Below are 19552 nucleotides of genomic sequence, written 5' to 3'. Positions count from 1 at the left end.
TTTTCTTTTCTTAAAGACTTGTGTACTGGTTGGGCATAGAAAACAATGACTCAACAAAGAGACTCTTATGCCTGAGGCTCCCAAGTCTCAGGTCCAGTTGCCCACCGTCACCACCAGCGTATGCTAGAGTTCAGCGGTGCTGTGGTTTCTGGGGCCGGGGGCTGGGCAGTGGCACACCCAGTGGAGCAGCAGATCACTGTGCTTCACGGTCTGGGGCCAGGGTTCAGCATCTCGGCCTCTGCCTGCAAGCACGAGCTTCACAAGAAGTGGAACAGTGCTGCAAGCATCTCTCGCCTTCCCTCCCCTCCATTTCTGTCTCTATCCAACATGAATGAATGAGTGAGTGAGTGAGTGAGTGAGTGAGTGAGTGAGTGAGTGAGTGAATGAATGAATGTATGAATGACTCACTTCTGGGTGGTTGGGGTCAGTGTATCTGGCCTCTGGCACCTTTGATTCCAAGGATCAGGGTCTGGACCTCATGCTTGACAGTCCCGCTCTGTATCCCCGTGTCACCTCCTCGTCCGTAATTGTTTATGTTCTAAGGTTGCTGAGTATGTTTAGATAAGCACAGCAGTGAATATAAGCAACAGCAGGCTGAACTGTAGCGGGAGCACTGAACTTGCAAGTGTGACCAACGCTCTGTCCCCAGTGTCGGATGCCAGAGTAATGTTTTCATTCTCTGCCTAAACCTACTAAGTCTTGCAGCGCAGGAGATGGGACACTGGATAAAATATTGAACTTAAAGGCATGAAGTCCCATGTTTTGGTCCCTACATCGCATATGTCAGAATTGTGCTGTGATTTCTCTCTTTTTTTTTTTTGTGCCTACACCATGAATCCTCTGCTCCTGGAGGCCATTTTTTTTTCCCATTTTGTTGCCCTTATTGTTGCCACTGATGTTGTTGTTGGATAGGACAGAGAGAAATGGAGAGAAGAGGGCAAGACAGAGAGGGGGAGAAAAAGACAGACACCTGCAGACCTGCTTCACCGCCTGTGAAGCGACTCCTCTGCAGGTGGGGAGCCGGGGGCTCGAACCGGGATCCTTACGCGGGTCCTTGCGCTTAGTGCCCCCTGTGCTTAACCTGCTGCGCCACCGCCCGGCTCCCGTTGTGCCACCCTCCTGAGCTTTTTTTTTCCTTTTACTTATTTATTTTTCTTGCCACCGAGATTATCACTGGGGTTCCGTACAGCACAAGGAGTCCATAGCTCCTGACAGCCATTTTTTTCCTTTTTCCTTCCTTTTGATACAGAGAAATTGAGAAAGGCAGTGCTGTAGGTGTCGCTCTCCCTCCCAGCCTCCCTCCCCTCTCAATTTCTGGCAAGATAGGGAGGGGAAGTGAGGGAGTAGGACTTGAACTTGGTACTTGTGTATGACAACATGAGCACGCTGCTGGGCAGGCCACTGCCCAACCCTTGTTTACTTTTTCTTTATTCCAGACTTTCCCTCATGAATACCCAATTAAGGTGTAATAATAAAGAGTAAATATATACATATGCTACTCACATAGTCTGTTAAAATCAGTACATACTCGGAATTCGAATAAAGAAGTGGTGGCATCCTGTGTGATGTGTTAGCATATTCCTATGACCCTCAACAACTGCTGTGTAACAACACAGAGGAATGTTCTGCAGTCACTTGGGTTTCATCAGGATAGAGCTGTTTTGTTTGGTCTTGAAAGAGGGATATAAATACACCACCAGGGGCTGAGTGGCGGTGCACCCAGTTGAGCGCACACATTGCAATGCACAGGGCCCGGGTTCAAGCCCTCGGTCCCCACCTGCAGGGGTGAAACTTGACAGGTGGTGAAACAAGGCTGCAGGTGTCTCTCTGTCTCTCTCTCTCCCTCTGCGTTTCCCCCTTCCCTCACAATTTCTGGCTGTCTCTATCCCATAAGTAAATAAAATAAATATAAGATAATTTTCAAAAGATACTTTTTTAAAGTGTAAAAAGAAAAGAACGACATCGCCGTGCCCATCCCTTCAGTTCATCAAGCCGCCGTTTCTAGATTATTTGCAGGCACCTCCCGCACCGTTTATCTATCTTCCTAGAGTTTTATAGGAAATTGTAGATGGAATGTCCCTTCAAGGCCAACTTTTCTCAGACCTGCTGTTATTTCAGTTAAATGTAGCACAGGACATTCCAAGGTAGATAGCTGTGTATCTTCCCAATTGTCTTTGCTGTTTCTGCATGCATCCTGTGCTAATACATTCTCTGTGTGCGTGCGTGCGTGCGTGCGTGCGGGTGTGCGGGTGTGTGGTTGTTTGTTTTACCAGAGCACTGCTTAGCTCTGACTAAGGGTGTTGTAGGGATTGAACCTGGGGCCTCAGAACCACAGGCATGAAAGTCTTTTTGCATGGCCATTATGATGTCTTCCCCACCCACATCCTGATACTTCCGTGCATCTCAGTTAATAGTTTTCAGTAAAGTAAACTGTGGATGGTAAATGGGTATCACTTGTCACCAGTACAAGGTAAAAAATGTGTAAAGAAAACACAGTGGTGTTCCTAGTTAGATGCAAGTATCACAAAGCCTACGCTCTCTGCTCCTATTGTGGAGTACCCCTTCTGTGTACTTAACTGTATACCTAGTTGCCTTCACATGTGAACATGTATTGCACTTAAGTATGTACTGATCTCAGTGCTGTATTGGGTTCTGGGGGCAATCATGGCATATTTTTATGTCTTTCTGTTCACAAATGTGTCATGGTTTTTCCAGAAACCCAATAATTTCCTTATTTCAAATGTATTGAAATAAGAGTATTTTCCAGTTGACTTAGTATAAAAGAACCGTCTTACAATAGCCATGGTTTATATTGTTGGCCTCCATCACAAACGCTATTAGAAATGTGTTCTTTTTTTTGTCTGTTTTCCATGAATTGCTGCATAGTCTTCAGTAGTGAAGCGGCTTGATTCCAGGACTGCTTGACAGAAAAGTAATATGTTCTTGGTAGGCACATCTACAGGCAGAATTCATATTGAAACAACATTTAAATTTGATAATGTTCTACATCTTGTGTTTTTAAGACCTCGCCACCATGGAAGAAAGAGTACAGAGACGCTATTATGAAAAGCTAACGGAATTTGTGGCAGATATGACCAAAATTTTTGATAACTGTCGTTACTACAACCCAAGTGACTCCCCTTTTTACCAGTGTGCAGAAGTCCTTGAGTCATTCTTTGTACAGAAATTGAAAGGATTCAAGGCTAGCAGGTGAGCATGTTTGTTTAGTGTTGAAAATCAGTTCTTCAGTCTTTCCAGTTGCGTCCTCTCTAGGGAATTCACTGATGCAGTGTATAACAAATGTAAGCCTCAAAGTCATGAAAAGTTATTTTTTCAAATAAGTGAAGACTTTAGCATTATGATATATATCCTAGGACAAGTGGACAACTCAAAGTGCAAGCTGCTCTGTGGAGGAGAGAGTAGTAGCACAGCTTTGCCTTCCTGGAGTTGAGAAAGAGTGAGACTGCCTGGACCCATGTGGAAGCACCTGGTTCCTACCACCCTGGGCTCCGTCGGCGCAGGGGAAGCTCCACACACAGTGCTGCCGGCATGGCTCCTCTCTGTCCCACATCCTCTATCAGAAAAGGAAAAGGTTCTGACAGTAGTTTCCTTGGGTAATGCACTGCTGTGCCGCGTCCATGACCCAGGTTCTGACAGTAGTTTCCTTGGGTAACGCACTGCTGTGCCGCGTCCATGACCCAGGTTCTGACAGTAGTTTCCTTGGGTAACGCACTGCTGTGCCGCGTCCATGACCCAGGTTCTGACAGTAGTTTCCTTGGGTAACGCACTGCTGTGCCGCGTCCATGACCCAGGTTCTGACAGTAGTTTCCTTGGGTAACGCACTGCTGTGCCGCGTCCATGACCCAGGTTCAGGCCCAGCCCCACACGTCAGAGGGAGCTTGGGTGCTGTGGTCTCCCATCCTGCCTCCCTCCCTCCCTCCCTCCCTCCCTCCCTCCCTCCCTGCTTTCTGTGTGGCAAGGAGGAAGGAGCATGGCTACCATGAGCGGTGGGACCACGCAGACACAGACCGTCATCCAGACACCTGAGCCGAAAATAATCGTGTATAGAATAAGGGAAAGGGGGAGTCAAGCAGTTTCTTCTTAAATTGTTAGTTTTATCTTTATCTTCATTTTTTAAATATATATTTAACTTTAAATATATATTTAATTTTATTCCCTTTTGTTGCCCTTGTTTTTTGGAGTTGTAGTTATTGTTGTTATTGATGTTGTCATTGTTAGGTAGAACAGAGAGAAATGGAGAGAGGGGGAGAGAAAGACACCTGCAGACCTGTGAAGCAACTCCCCTGCAGGTGGGGAGGCGGGGGCTTGAACCGGGATCCTTGCAGAGGTCTTTGTGCTTTGCGCCACATGCGCTTAACCCGCTGTGCTACCGCCGGACTCCCAGGCGTGAGAGTCTTTTACAGACCATGACGCTGTCTCCCAGCCCTTCCTTACTGTATCATCTGCCATGGGCAGAGCTAGCTATACTTGGTCATCTAAGTTACACACCTCTGAACGTCATTCATTTATTTGGAAGAGAAAACCAGGATATCTCTGCAACATATGTATCGCTAGGGATCCAACTGAGGACCTCATGCTGGAGAGTTTGTCACTTTATTTCCTGTATCACCTGCAGGGCATTCCACAGCCTCTGACATTCTAGTGATACAAAAGTATTGACCGTGGTCCTGGAGTTAGTGCAGTGGCCAGAGCTTAAGAGCGCGAGACTCTGAGTTCTGTCGCATGCGCTGGGCGTCGCACTGCTTTGCTTGCTTGTTCTTTCTCTAAGTCCTCCTTTTCTTCCTCCCATCCTCCTCTCCCCCCCTTTTTTTTTAATGCTTATTTGGTTTTACTATTACTATTATCTTTTTTTTTTTTTAACCAGAGCACTGCTCAGTTCTAGCTGGTGGTGGTACAGGGGGTTGAACCTGGGACTTTGGAGCCTCATGCATGAGAGTCTTTTTGCATAACCATTATGCTATCTACCCCTGCCCTTATTATCTTTATTTATTTATTGGATAGAGACAGGCAGAAATCAAGAGGGAAGGGGGAGGTAGAGAGGAGGAGACACAGAAAGACACCTGCAGCACTGTTTCACTTCACCACTTGCCAAGTTTTCCCCCTGCAGATGGGGGCCAGGGACTTGAGCTGGGTCCATTTACATTGTAACATGTGCGCTTAACTTGATGCGCCACCACTCGAGCCCATCATGTGGTTTTTCTTTTGGTAGAGGATGATAGAGAGAAGAGACACCTGCATCACTGTTATATTGCTCCTGAAGCTTCCTCACAGAGCTGGGGACCAAGGGCTTGAGCCTGAGTCTTTGCTCCTGGTAAAATGAGCAGCTGAGCAGCTGCTCCAGCAGCCAGTCCCAGTAAATCTCATTTATATATATTTGTTTATTTTCTCTTTTGTTGCCTTTTTTTTTTTTTGTAGTTACTATCGTTGTTATTGATGTTGTCCTTGTTAGGACAGAGAGAAATGGATAGAGGAGGGGAAGACAGAGAGGGGGAGAGAAAGACAGACACCTGCAGACCTGCTTCACCGCCTGTGAAGTTACTCCCCTGCAGATGGGAAGCCGGGGGCTTGAACCAGGATCATTAGGCCGGTCCTTGCACTTCGCACCACGTGAGCTTAACCTGCTGCGCTACCGCCTGACCCCCCCACCCCCAATAAATCGTTTTTTAAGAAAGCACACTGGGGATCTGGTGGTAGCGCAGTGGGTTAAGTGCAAGGACCAGCGTAAGAATCCAGATTCGAGCCCCAGGCTTCCCACCTTCAAGGGACTTGCTTCACAGGCGGTGAAGCAGGTCTGCAGGTGTCTGTCTTTCTCTCCCCATCTCTATCTTGCCCTCCTCTTTCCATTTCTCTAGTCCTATCCAACAACGATGACAGCAATACAACAGCAATAATACTACAACAACAATAAAAAAACAAGGGCAACAAAAGGGAAAATAAATATTTTAAAATATTTTTAAAAAATTAAATACCATTTGTTTTACCACTGTAAAAGTTTATATACTACTAAAAAAAAAAAAAGCACTGAACAACTTTGCATGAATTCAGTACTCTGCTTTAGTTTTGTTTTCTTTCTGTTTTTTCACCAGAGCTTTGCTCAGCTCTGTCATATGGTGGTTCTGGGATCAAACTTGGGACCTCCATGCCTCACACATCACAGTCTTTTTTCCTTTTTTTTTTTTCTTTTTTTTTTTTTTTTTTTTCCTCCTCCAGGGTTATTGCTGGGCTCGGTGCCTGCACCATGAATCCACCGCTCCTGGAGGCCATTTTTCCTCCTTTTTGTTGCCCTTGTTGTAGCTTCGTTGTGGTTATTATTATTGCCCTTGTTGACGCAATTCGTTGTTGGATAGGACAGAGAGAAAGACAGACACCTGCAGACCTGCTTCACCACCTGTGAAGCGACTCCCCTGCAGGTGGGGAGCCGGGGGCTCGAACCAGGATCCTAACGCCGGTCCCTGCGCTTTGCGCCACCTGCGCTTAACTCACTGCGCCACCGCCCGACCCCCTTTTTTTTTTCTTTTTAACATTTATTTCTTTATTCCCTTTTGTTGCCCTTGTTTTATTGTTGTTGTTATTATTGTTGATGATGTTGTTCTTGGACAGGACAGAGAGAAGTGGAGAGAGGAAGGAAAGACAGAGAGACAGACACCTGCAGGCCTGCTGCACCGCTCACATGACAGTCTTTTTCCATGACCACTGATTATCCTGTCTCCCTTTCCCTACTCTGCTGTACTTACGTCCTTCTGTTCCTGACTCTTCCTTCTCAAGCCCATGATTTCCTTCCTTTCCTGTGAGAGGCGTCACCACTCTTTGTAGCCCAGAGAATTACTCACCACCCTTCACCCACCAACCCACAAGTTCAGTAGCACTAAATACTCAGATGTGTTGCATCTTGTTTGGGTCACAACCTGACATCTCGTTATTTTTTTACATTTATGTTATTTAATGAACTCAAAGAATACATACAAAGCATGTAAGAATCAATAGTCTGTCTGGTAATTTTCCCCTAAAGAAAATCTATAAGGTGTTTGTTTCTGGTCTCCTATAACAAGGTAGGTCAAGAATTGTATTTTTAGAGTCAGTTTACATAAACTAAAAAGACAAGTCCAGCTACGGTATTCAGTTACCTTCTCAGCAAAGAAATTAAAAACTGTAGGCAAGGAAGGACATAAAGCAGATAGGCAGGCAGGCAGGCAGGCAGGCAGTGTGAGAATAAGAAGTTTTATAGGAGTCCAACGGTAGCGCAGCGGGTTAAGCGCAGGTGGCACAAAGCACAAGGGCCGGCATAAGGATCCCGGTTCAAGCCCCCAGCTCCCCAGCTGCAGGGGAGTCGCTTCCCAGGCGGTGAAGCAGGTCTGCAGGTGTCTGTCTTTCTCTCCCCCTCTCTGTCTTCCCCTCCTCTCACCATTTCTCCCTGTCCTATCCAACAACAATGACATCACTACAACTATAAAACAAGGGCAACAGGAGGGAATGAATAAATAAATAAATATATATATATAAATTTTTAATTAAAAGAAGTTTTACAGGGAGTTGGGCGGTAGCACAGCAGGTTAAGCACACGTGGTGCAAAGCGCAAGGACCAGTGGAAACATCCTGGTTCGAGCCCCCAGCTCCCCACCTGCAGGGGAGTCACTTCACAAGCAGAGAAGCAGGTCTGCAGGTGTCTTTCTCTCCCTGTCTTCCCCTTCTCTCTCCATTTCTATCTGTCGTATCCAACAACGATGATATCAATAACAATAATAATAACTACAGCAATAAAACAAGGGCAACAAAAGGGAATTGATAAATTAATAAATGAATATTTTTAAAATTAAAAAATATAAAACTGGGGGTCAGGTGGTAGCGCAGCGGGTTAAGCACACATGGCTCAAAGCGCACAGACCAGTATAAGGGTCCCAGTTCGAGCCCCCGGCTGGCCCCCCACCTGCATTGGATTCGCTTCACAAGTAGTGAAGCAGGTCTGCAGGTGTCTGTCTGTCTCTCCTCCTCTCTGTCTTCACAATTTCTCTCTCCATTTCTCTCTGTCCTATCCAACAACAGTGACAACAATGGAAAGCAGCAGGAGCAACAAAAGGGGAAAAATGGCCTCCAGGAGCAGTGGGTTCGGAATGCAGGCACCGAGCCCCAGCGATAACCTGGAGACACAAAAAGAGAGAGCGATAAAACTTAAAATCGAAGGGGGTAGGGCCAAGCAGTAGGGCGTCTGGGAGAATATGTCACTGCGCACAAGGACCCAGGCGCAAGCCCCCAGACCCCAACGGCAGGGGAACGTGCTCGCACTTTTTTATTATGTCATTGATTCATTCATTCAGTAGAGACAGAGAATCTGAGGTGGAATAGGGGGATGGGGAGAGAGAAAGACACCTGAAGCCCTGCTTCACCACTTGGGAACCTTCTCCTCTTGCAGGTGGGGGCTGGAGGCCTGAAGCCAGGTCCTTTTTAAAGGGAAGGGCCTTACTCTTCCAGGAAAAGAATAATAAAAAAGAAATTACCAGAAAGATAATAACGGAGTATAATAGGATAAGCTCTAGAAAAAAATCGTAGCACTAGCTCATCAAACTCCAACCGGTCGTAAAATGAGAGAGTGAAGATGGAAAAGCTTTTTGCATAGCCATCATACTAGCTCCCCCAATATAGAAATTTTATTCTTGAGAAGAGGTATTGAGGACTATCTCACTTTCCAGATTTAAAACACAGGTGGCACGGTAAATAAAGCATAGGTTTCCAGCTTTGATCCCTGGCACTGCTTGTGCCTGTGATGCTCCTTCATCCTTTCTCTCTCTCACCCTTCCTCCCTCTCCCCTCCCAGTGTACCTACTTCCTCCCACCCTCTGCCACCCATAAGTAAGTAAATCGGAAACGACATAATACTAAACATGTAAGTAGTCGACTGTTAGGTGCTTTCATCTGTGCATTTCCCAGATTTCTACTTGCTGTGTTTTCCATTTTAATTTTGCATGATCTCCAGCATTGTTTACACATTACTTTCATTACTGCACATTGTTGTAATTCATCATTTATACCATCCATGTTCTCTCTTTTCTTACAGATTGTGATTTCTTTAGTCTGAATTTTTAACTGGAATCAGAACTGGATGTTGGGGTCACTCTTATTGTACCACATGATTAACCTAACTCAAGATGGCCCCCAGGTTCAGATTAGTAAATATTATCTCTGTTGTCAGAAAGATGTGTATAGCAGCAGTAAGAAGTCTACCCTAGCAGCCATGTTGAACGATGTATGTAAGAATTGTAAACTCCTTGAATACTGTATTTATATACATGATTGCAATAGAAAGTACTTTGACTTACTCCTGGTAACTGTACAGTAATTGGGTTTACTAATGAAAGTGTAAATAAAACTGTGAAACTAGAAAGGAGACTTTCTGGATTTTAATGGGAAAATGTGATTTTAATTTTGCTGTCTCTCTTCCGACATAAGTTCCCCAATTGTAGCCCTGAGGTCGGTGTAAGTGAGCACACGCACACCCCCACCCCCACACAGTGATGCATCGTCAGTTCTCTGGCTAGAAAGTGTTGTGGTCTTTATTAAGCAAATATATTTATTTTCACATACTAGCTTGTTCCAGTGAAGTATCATGTCAGTGCACAGTAAAACATTTCTATACTACAGGCTAAAGTTTTCTTTCTTGTCCTCCTATACTTGCTTGCCAAGGGTGAATGAACAAGCATGGCTGCTTCCCCCACACAGACGGCCTTGGCATACACATAAAGCATCATTGTTCTCAAAAAATGAGGGTGCTTAATCGTTCCCTTTTTTCTGTATTCTGTAGGTCTCATAACAACAAACTGCAGTCTACAGCTTCTTAAGGTTCAGCGTGTTAACCTAACAAAACACAGCAAGAATCTGGTTATCTGAACTATTTTAAAGTAAGGAGCCAGATGTTTTTAGTCAGGTTATCCTGACAAGACTTGATGTAAACTTCGTTTTTATTGGTCATAACAGTCCAATCATATTCTTGGCAAATTTTTGTCCAACGGACAAGGGAAAGCAAAGTCAGCAACTCCATTATCTTGTCAAGATCAAATGGTTTTACTATTGTGGCAGAAGCGGGAAAACTTTGTTTATTGAAAATAAAGAAAACAAGAAAAAAGATAATATGGGGTCAAATGTAACTCCATGGAAATGCCACGTCTGCTCTTCAGTGAAGAAGCTGGTTTAGAGTCTCACAGAAAACTTTTGACTGTATTTATTTATTGTTGCAGGAAAAGAAAAAAAAAAAAAAAAGACGCTTTTTTATTGCTGCCCTCATTTGTCAGCTAATTATTTTTTCTTATAACTCCAACCCTGGTTACATGTAATCCATTCTGTATCTTATCATGATTCCTGTAGATAAAAGTACAAGACAACCTCTAGATGTCTTTTCTTTCTATGAAAGGAGCTGCTATGTACACATGTGCACACGCACAACTGGGAATCAACAATGAGTTTATTGTTCATGGTAGATAAAAATGAAGCTTGCATAAAAGTTAGCCTAATTGGTCCTGGACTCCAGACTCTGTTGCCTTGACTATAATAGTACAGTTTGTCATTTACTCTGCACCAGGCTAAAATGAGTAAAATCTATTTGAAGGTATCTTGTTTGTAAACATTTGTCAGATTCTAATTTTTTTCTTTTTGTATTAAAATTCAACTATGGATGTATACGAAACAAAATAAATGGAGATGATTTTTCTCCCACAGATGGTGTCTTTGAATGTGCTCTGACGATTGCCTGTAAGCCTTTCCGGGGAGAGGGAGGGCTGCAGGGTAAACCCCTGACAGAGGAATCCAGGCTGGGAGAAGTCTGACCCTTTACCACCACACCAGAGAAGAAAAAGGAGGGGTGCTAATCCTGTTGCATCAGTGGGTCATATTAATGATAAAAGTAATGTGACGTGTGCACGTTGCTTTTATCTGTATATTATATGCCAGGCAAATTGACAGCCACTTAGATTTCATGCAGGTTATTTTTTAGATTATTTCTTCCTTTTTGTGTTTTTGTTTGTTGGTTGAAATAGTGGGAGTGAGGGTTCCTACCTTAAAAAGGAGTCGTGTGAGCAGTAGGGGGAAATCCAACAACAGAAAGATGTGCAGTGCATGTTTTTCCTTTCCTTGTTCTAGCTTGTATTATTGTATTGAAACAGAAACTAAGATTTGCCACAGTTTTGCAAAAAAAAAAAAAAATTAATAGATTTTGCACTGATTCACATTAGCTTTCTTACCAAATTCTGGGATTTATCTGATTATTGTTTCTTGTTAGTTTCCTTGTGTTTTATGTCACCCTGCTATGCAAATCCTTCCCCAGACCTTTGTTAAAAGAAAGACATGGCTGCAGCTCCCAGCACCATCTTACTGCAGGCTCGGGTGTATGTTAGTTTTATGTAATGCAGCCCACTCCTATTTGTACATAAACATGTCACCTCCACCTATGCTTTCCAATTAAAGAGACTAAGTAATAGCTCTATATGAAAATGTTGAGACAAACTTTGTTTAAAATGCTGAGATGGTAATATTTAAACAAGTTATTCTGTCCTTTCACTTTAAAAAAATGCTGTGTGCTCTGTGCACTGTGCTGATGCAAGAATCCTACATTGAACGACTCAGTATTGTTGTGTCATCACGCCGCAGTGCTAATGGACTGTTATTCCTCCATCAGTAGATAGTACGTATATGTGGGCTTCCTGATTTAAAACTTGTTGCAGCAACAGCTTTCTTTGAGGCAATAGATCGCTGTGTTTTTCACAGACTGTGGCATTTTCTAAACAGCAGTTCTTTCTGTACGGAAGAGGACATTTCATCCTAGGCAAATAAAGTGATGTTTTTGACATGGGGCTTAGTGCAGTTTCTAATGAAACAATGGCTAGTTGACTGATATATTTTCTGTAGCTATTCACATTGCCAAATTATACAAAACGATAAATTTTATGGAAATCTTCAGACAGAAAGATGTTCATTTCATATGTGTATTTAATAGTACAAAGCTGTATGTAATTTTTGTCACCATATAAAGACACTTATACTTTCTATCAACTACAGAGCTTTAGCCTTTGAAAAATAACTTTGAAAAAATATACATCTTTTAAACCTACGTTTTGAAAAAGTTTAAAAGCAATGTTCTGAGTTTTATTTAAAAAGCTTCTAGCATTCCATAGATGTGCATAGTACAGCTACATTGCTTTCAGTAATTGAAGCAATGGAAGATACATCTGAACCAGTGTGAGCATTTTTTCTGCCTAGTCATTGGATTCGTAAATATATTTAATTTTCACCAGGAAATTCCCTTGGCTAAAAGTATTTTTAATGCTTGTTATCTTCATCAGCTAAGTTCACAGTCCTTGTAACTATTTCATAAAATGTATTTTCATAGGTAAGCCTTTCTCTGGTATCCAGATTCTGCAGGATTTGTATTTTAGTTCATGTCCTGCAGTAGGTTTTAAGAAATGATGACTTCTCAGAGATACTTTCTAAAGTAAACCAGTTATGTTTTTCTATTGAAAATGGTCGTGAGTGTTATTTAAAACACGGAGATTTGCTATTGTTTGTAATCTACCATCGGTTTGAAGACTGCAAATAAAAGTGCTTTCCTTATTTCTGTTCATTTCTATCAGGAAAACTTAGGCATCTTTGGGCTTCTGACATGAAGGAGCCAGCCACGTGGGTGGCCTTTTAACTGTCCATCTACTCAGGGACTGGACTAGACAGCTAGCTGCATGACCATTGTGGCATAGGCTCAGGGTTGTTTGTTGTTTGTTCTTTGTAATCCAGGGTTATTAGCTGGGGCTCAGTGCCACCACTACAAATCCTGGCAGCCTACCCTACCCCCAATTTTCTAATTAGGATAGAGAGAAATTGATAGAGGGCAGGGAGATAAGGAGAGAAAGATAGTTACCTCCAGACCTGCTTCACTGCTCTTGAAGGATCTCCCTTACCTGTGGGGAACAAGGCTTGAATGCAGGTCCTCGTGCTTGGTAATGTGTGCGCTTTACTGGCTGTGCTGTGGCCCCGCCCAGGCTCGGATTTCTAGTCCCTGAAATAAGGGACATGCAGGCAAAGTAGGTCTCGTGTTTGAAGGAGAAAGGGCCCGTTAAGTTTATTTTCTTTTTAGTAAACCCCACCATCCCAATGTATACATGTTTTATAGCTCTCTCCTCTAACAAAGCAAAAACAAGTGTTTGTTTTTCTTTTTTTGACCAGAACAGTGCCCAGTTCTGGCTACTATTGGCGCCAGGGATTAGACCTGAGGCCTGTTGCATTTAAGTCTCACATGCTACCACTGCACTATCTTCCCAGCTAGAAAAAACTTCTCAGATGCTAAAGCTTGTTTTAAAAGAGACGTGCTGGTAAACTACTCTTAAACAAAACTACTGTGGTCCGGGAGGTGGCGCAGTAGATAAAGCATTGGATTTTCAACCATGAGGTCCTGAGTTCGATCCCCGGCAGCACATGTACCAGAGTGGTATCTGGTTCTTTCTCTCCTCCTATCTTTCTCATGAATAAATAAATAATTTAAAAAAAAACTACTTGAAAGTGAGGGGTGTGTGCATGGAGTGCTTTGATTTTTGGAGCACAGAACACCATGCTAGGAAAGAAAAGTTGACTAGAAAGGGGAAAGATTATTAGGAATTTTGAGTTTGCTAATTGAATTGTTTTTTCCTTAAAGTCAACGATTATATCCAAGTAGCAGTGAACTATTGAAAGGATCTTAACTCTTGCCCTAAATTCACACTGCCTCCTATGCACAGCTCTATGCATACCAGTGTTTGACCTCCCTTGACTCTCCTGCCTCATTGCGAAAGTCTTGAGCTGCCAGGGAAATAGTCCAGCTAGTAGAACACACGAGTTGGCTGCACGTACGGCTCCCAATTGGTCCTCTGCTCTGTGTGCCAGAGTGTTGCTCTAGCTTCTATCACTTAAATAAAATGGACCTTTAAAACGAGATACATAGTCCTGATTATCAAGGAATTTTTTTTCCTCTTCACTAGACCCCTACTCAGCTCTGGGTTATGGTGGTGCTTGGGATTAAACCTGAGACTTAAAAGCCTCAGGCTCTTCCATGTAACCACTACACTAGCTCTGCTCTGCCATTCATGATAACTGTTCACTTTTGTCTTTGCTTTTCTGTGCTGCTAGGGTTGGAACTCAGGGCTAGTTGCATGCAAGTCAGAAGCTACCACCCAGGCCCTGTTCGTTCTTTTAGGTCAGTTACTCATACTTCTCGCTCTAACATCTCCTTAAACTAACTCCCCGTGGTCTGGGAGGCGGCGCAGTGGATCAAGCATTGGACTCTCAAGCATGAGGTCCTCAGTTCAATCCCCTGCAGCTCATGTACCAAAGTGATTTCTGGTTCTTCCTCTTTTGTCTTTCTCATTAATAAAGTCTTTTAAAAAACCCACATTTCACTTGTTTTTGTGATGATGATTATAGAGCATCAGTGGCGGCATACTGTGTCTACACCCAGCCTTGTCACAAGTCTGACTCAGTTTCTAGCCTGAATTGTGCCCTTACCATATTTTAAAAAAAAAATATATATATATATATATTTTTTTTTATTCCCTTTTGTTGCCCTTGTTGTTTTATTGTTGTAGTTATTGCTGTTGTCGTCATTGGATAGGACAGAGAGAAATGGAGAGAGGAGGGGAAGACAGAGAGGAGGAGAGAAAGATAGACACCTGCAGACCTGCTTCACCACTTGTGAAGCGATCCCCTGCAGGTGGGGAGCCAGGGACTTGAACCAGATTCCTTAAGCCGGTCCTTGTGCTTTGCGCCACCTGCACTTAACCCGCTGTGCTACTGCCTGACTCCCTTACCATATATATTTTTTTTTATTCTCTTGTCCTCCCTACCACACATCCTTCTTAGTAATTTCTTTTTTTTTTTTAATATTTTATTTTATTTATTTAATTTTTTTAATATTTATTTTATTTATTCCCTTTTGTTGCCCTTGTTGTTTTATTGTTGTAGTTATTATTGTCATTGTCGTTGTTGGATAGGACAGAGAGAAATGGAGAGAGGAGGGGAGACAGAGAGGAGGGAGAGAAAGATAGACACCTGCAGACCTGCTTCACCACCTGTGAAGCGACTCCCCTGCAGGTGGGGAGCCGGGGTTCGAACCGGGATCCTTATACCGGTCCTTGTGCTTTGCGCCACCTGCGCTTAACCCACTTATTTTATTTATTTATTCCCTTTTGTTGCCCTTGTTTTATTGTTGTAGTTATTATTGTTGTTGTTGTCGTTGTTGGATAGGACAGAGAGAAACGGAGAGAGGAGGGGAAGACGGGGAGAGAAAGATAGACACCTGCAGACCTGCTTCACCGCCTGTGAAGCGACTCCCCTGCAGGTGGGGAGCCGGGGTTCGAACCGGGATCCTTATGCCGGTCCTTGTGCTTTGCGCCACCTGCGCTTAACCCGCTGCACTACAGCCCGACTCCCCCCCCTTACCATATTTTTAATTAAAATAATTTTTATTATCTTTATTTATTGGATAGAGACAGCCAGAAATCAAGAGGGAAGGGGGTGGTATATATATAGAGAGAGACACCAGCAGCCCTGCTTCACCACTCATGAAGCTTTCCCCTTGCAGGTGGGGACCGGGGGATCGAACCCATGTCCGGGTCCTTACGCATTGTGATAACGTGTGCTCAACCAGGTGCACCACCACCCGGCCCCAATTTAAATAATTTTTTTAGGTAAAGACAAATTGGGGTAGGAGGGAGATAGAGAGACACCTGTAGCTGCACCACTCGTGAAGTTTGCCCCTGTGGGTGGGGGCTTGAGTCCCAGTCCCTACGCACGGTAGAGTGGGCACTGTACAAAGTGCTCCCCCGATAACACATCACACTGAAGGCAGCTTCGCTTCTGTGCTGTTTCATCTCTGATGAGGTCCAGTGATGAAGGCAGAAGGGGCAGAGGGAGCTTTATACTCTTCTGCCATGTGGAATAAAGCAGTTGATTCCTCAAGAAGCAAGTCCATTAAGATACTGAAGTTTGAGCAAGACTTTTTTTGGAAAGGTAAAAAATTCGCTCAGTCCTGCTTTACCACAGAATAGTCAAAGCTTCTCAGTGTTGACCTGACTTTTTTGTTGTTGTTCCAATAAGGACAAATGAGAGGATGCTATATCAGCGTCAGAGTTCATAGTGCTTCTGTGAGTCCTTAGTCTGTGTCTTCGGTTTAAAGATAGCTCTTGAGTTTCCCCCCGTGCCTCTTGGAGGTCAAATAGACTCTTTTCCTTCAGTGTAGTTTTTTTTTCTTTTTTTTTTTTTTTGCCTCCGGGGTTATCGCTGGGGCTCAGTGCCTGCACTATGAATCCACTGCTCCTGGAGCCCATTTTTCCCATTTTGTTGCTCTTGTTACCCTTGTCATTACGATTGTTGTCACTGCTGTTGTTGGATAGGACAGAGAGAAATTGAGAGAGGAGGGGAGGCAGAGGGGGAGAGAAAGACAGACACCTGAAGACCTGCTTCACCGCCTGTGAAGCGACCCCTCTCAAGTGGGGAGCCGGGGGCTCGAACCAGGATCCTTACACCGGTCCTTGTGCTTTGCACCATGTGCGCTTAACCCACTGCGCTACCGCCTGACCACCACCACCCTTTTTTTTTTTTTCCTCCAGGGTTATTGCTGGGCTCGGTGCCTGCACCATGAATCCACCGCTCCTGGAGGCCATTTTCCCCCCTTTTTGTTACCCTAGTTGTTGCAGCCTCGTTGCGGTTATTATTGCCATTGTTGATGTTGCTTTGTTGTTGGACAGGACAGAGAGAAATGGAGAGAGGAGGGGAAGACAGAGAGAGAGGGGAGAGAAAGACAGACACCTGCAGACCTGCTTCACCGCCTGTTGGGGAGCCGGGGTTCGAACCGGGATCCTTATGCCTGTCCTTGTGCTTTGCACCACGTGCGCTTAACCCACTGCGCTACCGCCTGACCACCACCACCCTTTTTTTTTTTTTCCTCCAGGGTTATTGCTGGGCTCGGTGCCTGCACCATGCATCCACTGCTCCTGGAGGCCATTTTTCCCCCTTTTTGTTGCCCTAGTTGTTGCAGCCTCGTTGCGGTTATTATTGCCATTGTTGACGTTGCTTTGTTGTTGGATAGGACAGAGAGAAATGGAGAGAGGAGGGGAAGACAGAGAGAGAGGGGAGAGAAAGATAGACACCTGCAGACCTGCTTCACCGCCTGTGAAGCGACTCCCCTGCAGGTGGGGAGCCGGGGGCTCGAACCGGGATCCTTACTCCGGTCCCTGCGCTTTGCGCCACCTGCGCTTAACCCACTGCGCCACCGCCCGACTCCCAACCACCCTTTTTATAAGGCAGTAATCAACAGTATATGGATCACCGGCATCTATTTTACATTTTCAAATTAACTGAAGTGTGGTCAGGTGGTGGCACACTTGGTTGAGTGTGCACATTTTAGTGCACAAGGACCTGGGTTCAAGCCCCCAGTCCCTATCTGCCTTGGGGAGGCTTCAAAAATGGTGAAACAGGGTTGCAGGTGTCTATAACTCCCTTTAACCTCTCAATTTCTGTCACTATCAAAAAAAAAAAAATTGAGCTCCCACACCTATGGACATCTAATCTTTGACAAAGGGGCCCAGACTATTACATGGGGAAAGCAGAGTCTCTTCAACAAATGGTGTTGGAAACAATGGGTTGAAACATGCAGAAGAATGAAACTGAACCACTGTATTTCACCAAATACAAAAGTAAATTCCAAGTGGATCAAGGACTTGGATGTTAGACCAGAAACTATCAGATACTTAGAGGAAAATATTGGCAGAACTCTTTTCCACATACATTTTAAAGACATCTTCAATGAAACGAATCCAATTACAAAGAAGACTAAGGCAAGTATAAACCTATGGGACTACATCAAATTAAAAAGCTTCTTCACAGCAAAAGAAACCACTACCCAAACCAAGAGACCCCTCACAGAATGGGAGAAGATCTTTACATGCCATACATCAGATAAGAGTTTAATAACCAACATATATAAAGAACTTGCCAGACTCAACAACAAGACAACAAATAACCCCATCCAAAAATGGGGGGAGGACATGGACAGAATATTCACCACAGAAGAGATCCAAAAGGCTGAGAAACACATGAAAAAATGCTCCAAGTCTCTGATTGTCAGAGAAATGCAAATCAAGACAACAATGAGATATCACTTCACTCCTGTGAGAATGTCACACATCAGAAAAGGTAACAGCAGCAAATGCTGGAGAGGGTGTGGGGTCAAAGGAACCCTCCTGCACTGCTGGTGGGAATGTCAATTGGTCCAACCTCTGTGGAGAACAGTCTGGAGAACTCTCAGAAGGCTAGACATGGACCTGCCCTATGATCCTGCAATTCCTCTCCTGGGGATAGATCCTAAGGAACCCAACATATCCATCCAAAAAGATCTGTGTACACATATGTTCTTGGCAGCACAATTTGTAATAGCCAAAACCTGGAAACAACCCAGGTGTCCAACAACAGATGAGTGGCTGAGCAAGTTGTGGTCTATATACACAATGGAATACTACTCAGCTGTAAAAAATGGTGACTTCACCGTTTTCAGCCGATCTTGGATGAACCTTGAAAAAACCATGTAATGTGAAATAAGTCAGAAACAGAAGGATGAATATGGGATGATCTCACTCTCGGGCAGAAGTTGAAAAACAAGATCAGAAACGAAAACACAAGTAGAACCTGAAATAGAATTGGCGTATTGCACCAAAGTAAAAGACTCTGGGGTGGGTGGGTGGGGAGAATACAGGTCCAGGAAGGATTCAGAGGACCTAGTGGGGGTTGTATTGTTATATGGGAAACTGGGGAATGTTATGCATGTACAAACTCTTGTACTTACTGTTGAATGTAAAACATTAATTCCCCAATTTAAAAAAGGGCAACAAAAGGGAATAAATAAATATTCCCAAAAAATTATTTATTTATTTATTTATTCATGAGAGAAAGAACCAGGCATCACTCTGGTACATGTGCTACCAGGGACCGAACTCAGGACCTCATGCTTGAGAGCCCAATGCTTTATCCACTGAGCCACCTCCCAGACCACTAAAAAAAAAAAAAAAATTTAAAAATTAAAGTATGCTGGATCTTTTGAAACAAAATGACTGTGCATTCAAATATAAAATTGGTATATATTTACCTACTTTTTGATTAAACCATTTTCAAACCAACTGGTAACAATTTAAAATATGCACCCTGGGGACCAGGTGAGGGGGAACCTGGCAGAGTGTACATTACAGTGATAAAAGGGCCTGGGTTCAAGCCCCCAGTCCTCACCTGCAGGGGGAAAGCTTCATGAGCAGTGAAGCAGCTCTGCGGGTGTCTCTCTCCCTCTCTGCCTCTCCCATCTCAGTTTCTCTGTTTCTACCCCATAAATATTATACATGTGTATATATGTGATCAAATAAAATACACATCCTTACAAGCTGTCATTGAAGATTGGTTCCAAGGTTTTGGGAATAAGTTTGAGAATGGCTTTCCCCCAAACCTTTGTGGCTTAAAGAGGCTAAAAAAAACAGGTGCATCAAGA

At 43.8% G+C, this 19552-nt stretch overlaps 1 protein-coding gene across 16 annotated transcripts in view; it reads left to right on the top strand.

Moving 5' to 3' along the window:
- Window positions 1–10722, top strand: part of BPTF (bromodomain PHD finger transcription factor) — a 133151-nt gene extending 122429 nt beyond the window's left edge. For 6 of the 16 annotated variants that reach the window (XM_060202606.1, XM_060202604.1, XM_060202605.1 and 3 more), the window contains 2 exons: window positions 3024–3210; window positions 9815–10722. In XM_060202606.1, the coding sequence (XP_060058589.1) occupies window positions 3024–3210; window positions 9815–9851 (224 nt within the window). In that variant the 3' untranslated portion in view covers window positions 9852–10722. Of the gene's footprint in view, window positions 1–3023; window positions 3211–3374; window positions 3585–9070; window positions 9398–9814 lie in introns of those variants that run through there. The other 10 variants (XM_060202599.1, XM_060202598.1, XM_060202592.1 and 7 more) reach the window with 3 other exon arrangements.
- The last annotated feature ends 8830 nt before the right edge of the window (window positions 10723–19552 follow it).

This window comes from Erinaceus europaeus, chromosome 12 (genome assembly GCF_950295315.1).
Source record: "Erinaceus europaeus chromosome 12, mEriEur2.1, whole genome shotgun sequence".
In the NCBI taxonomy this organism is placed as follows: Eukaryota; Metazoa; Chordata; class Mammalia; order Eulipotyphla; family Erinaceidae; genus Erinaceus; species Erinaceus europaeus.
Note: the sequence above shows the minus strand (reverse complement) of the source record. Positions and strands in the feature narration are given on the sequence as shown.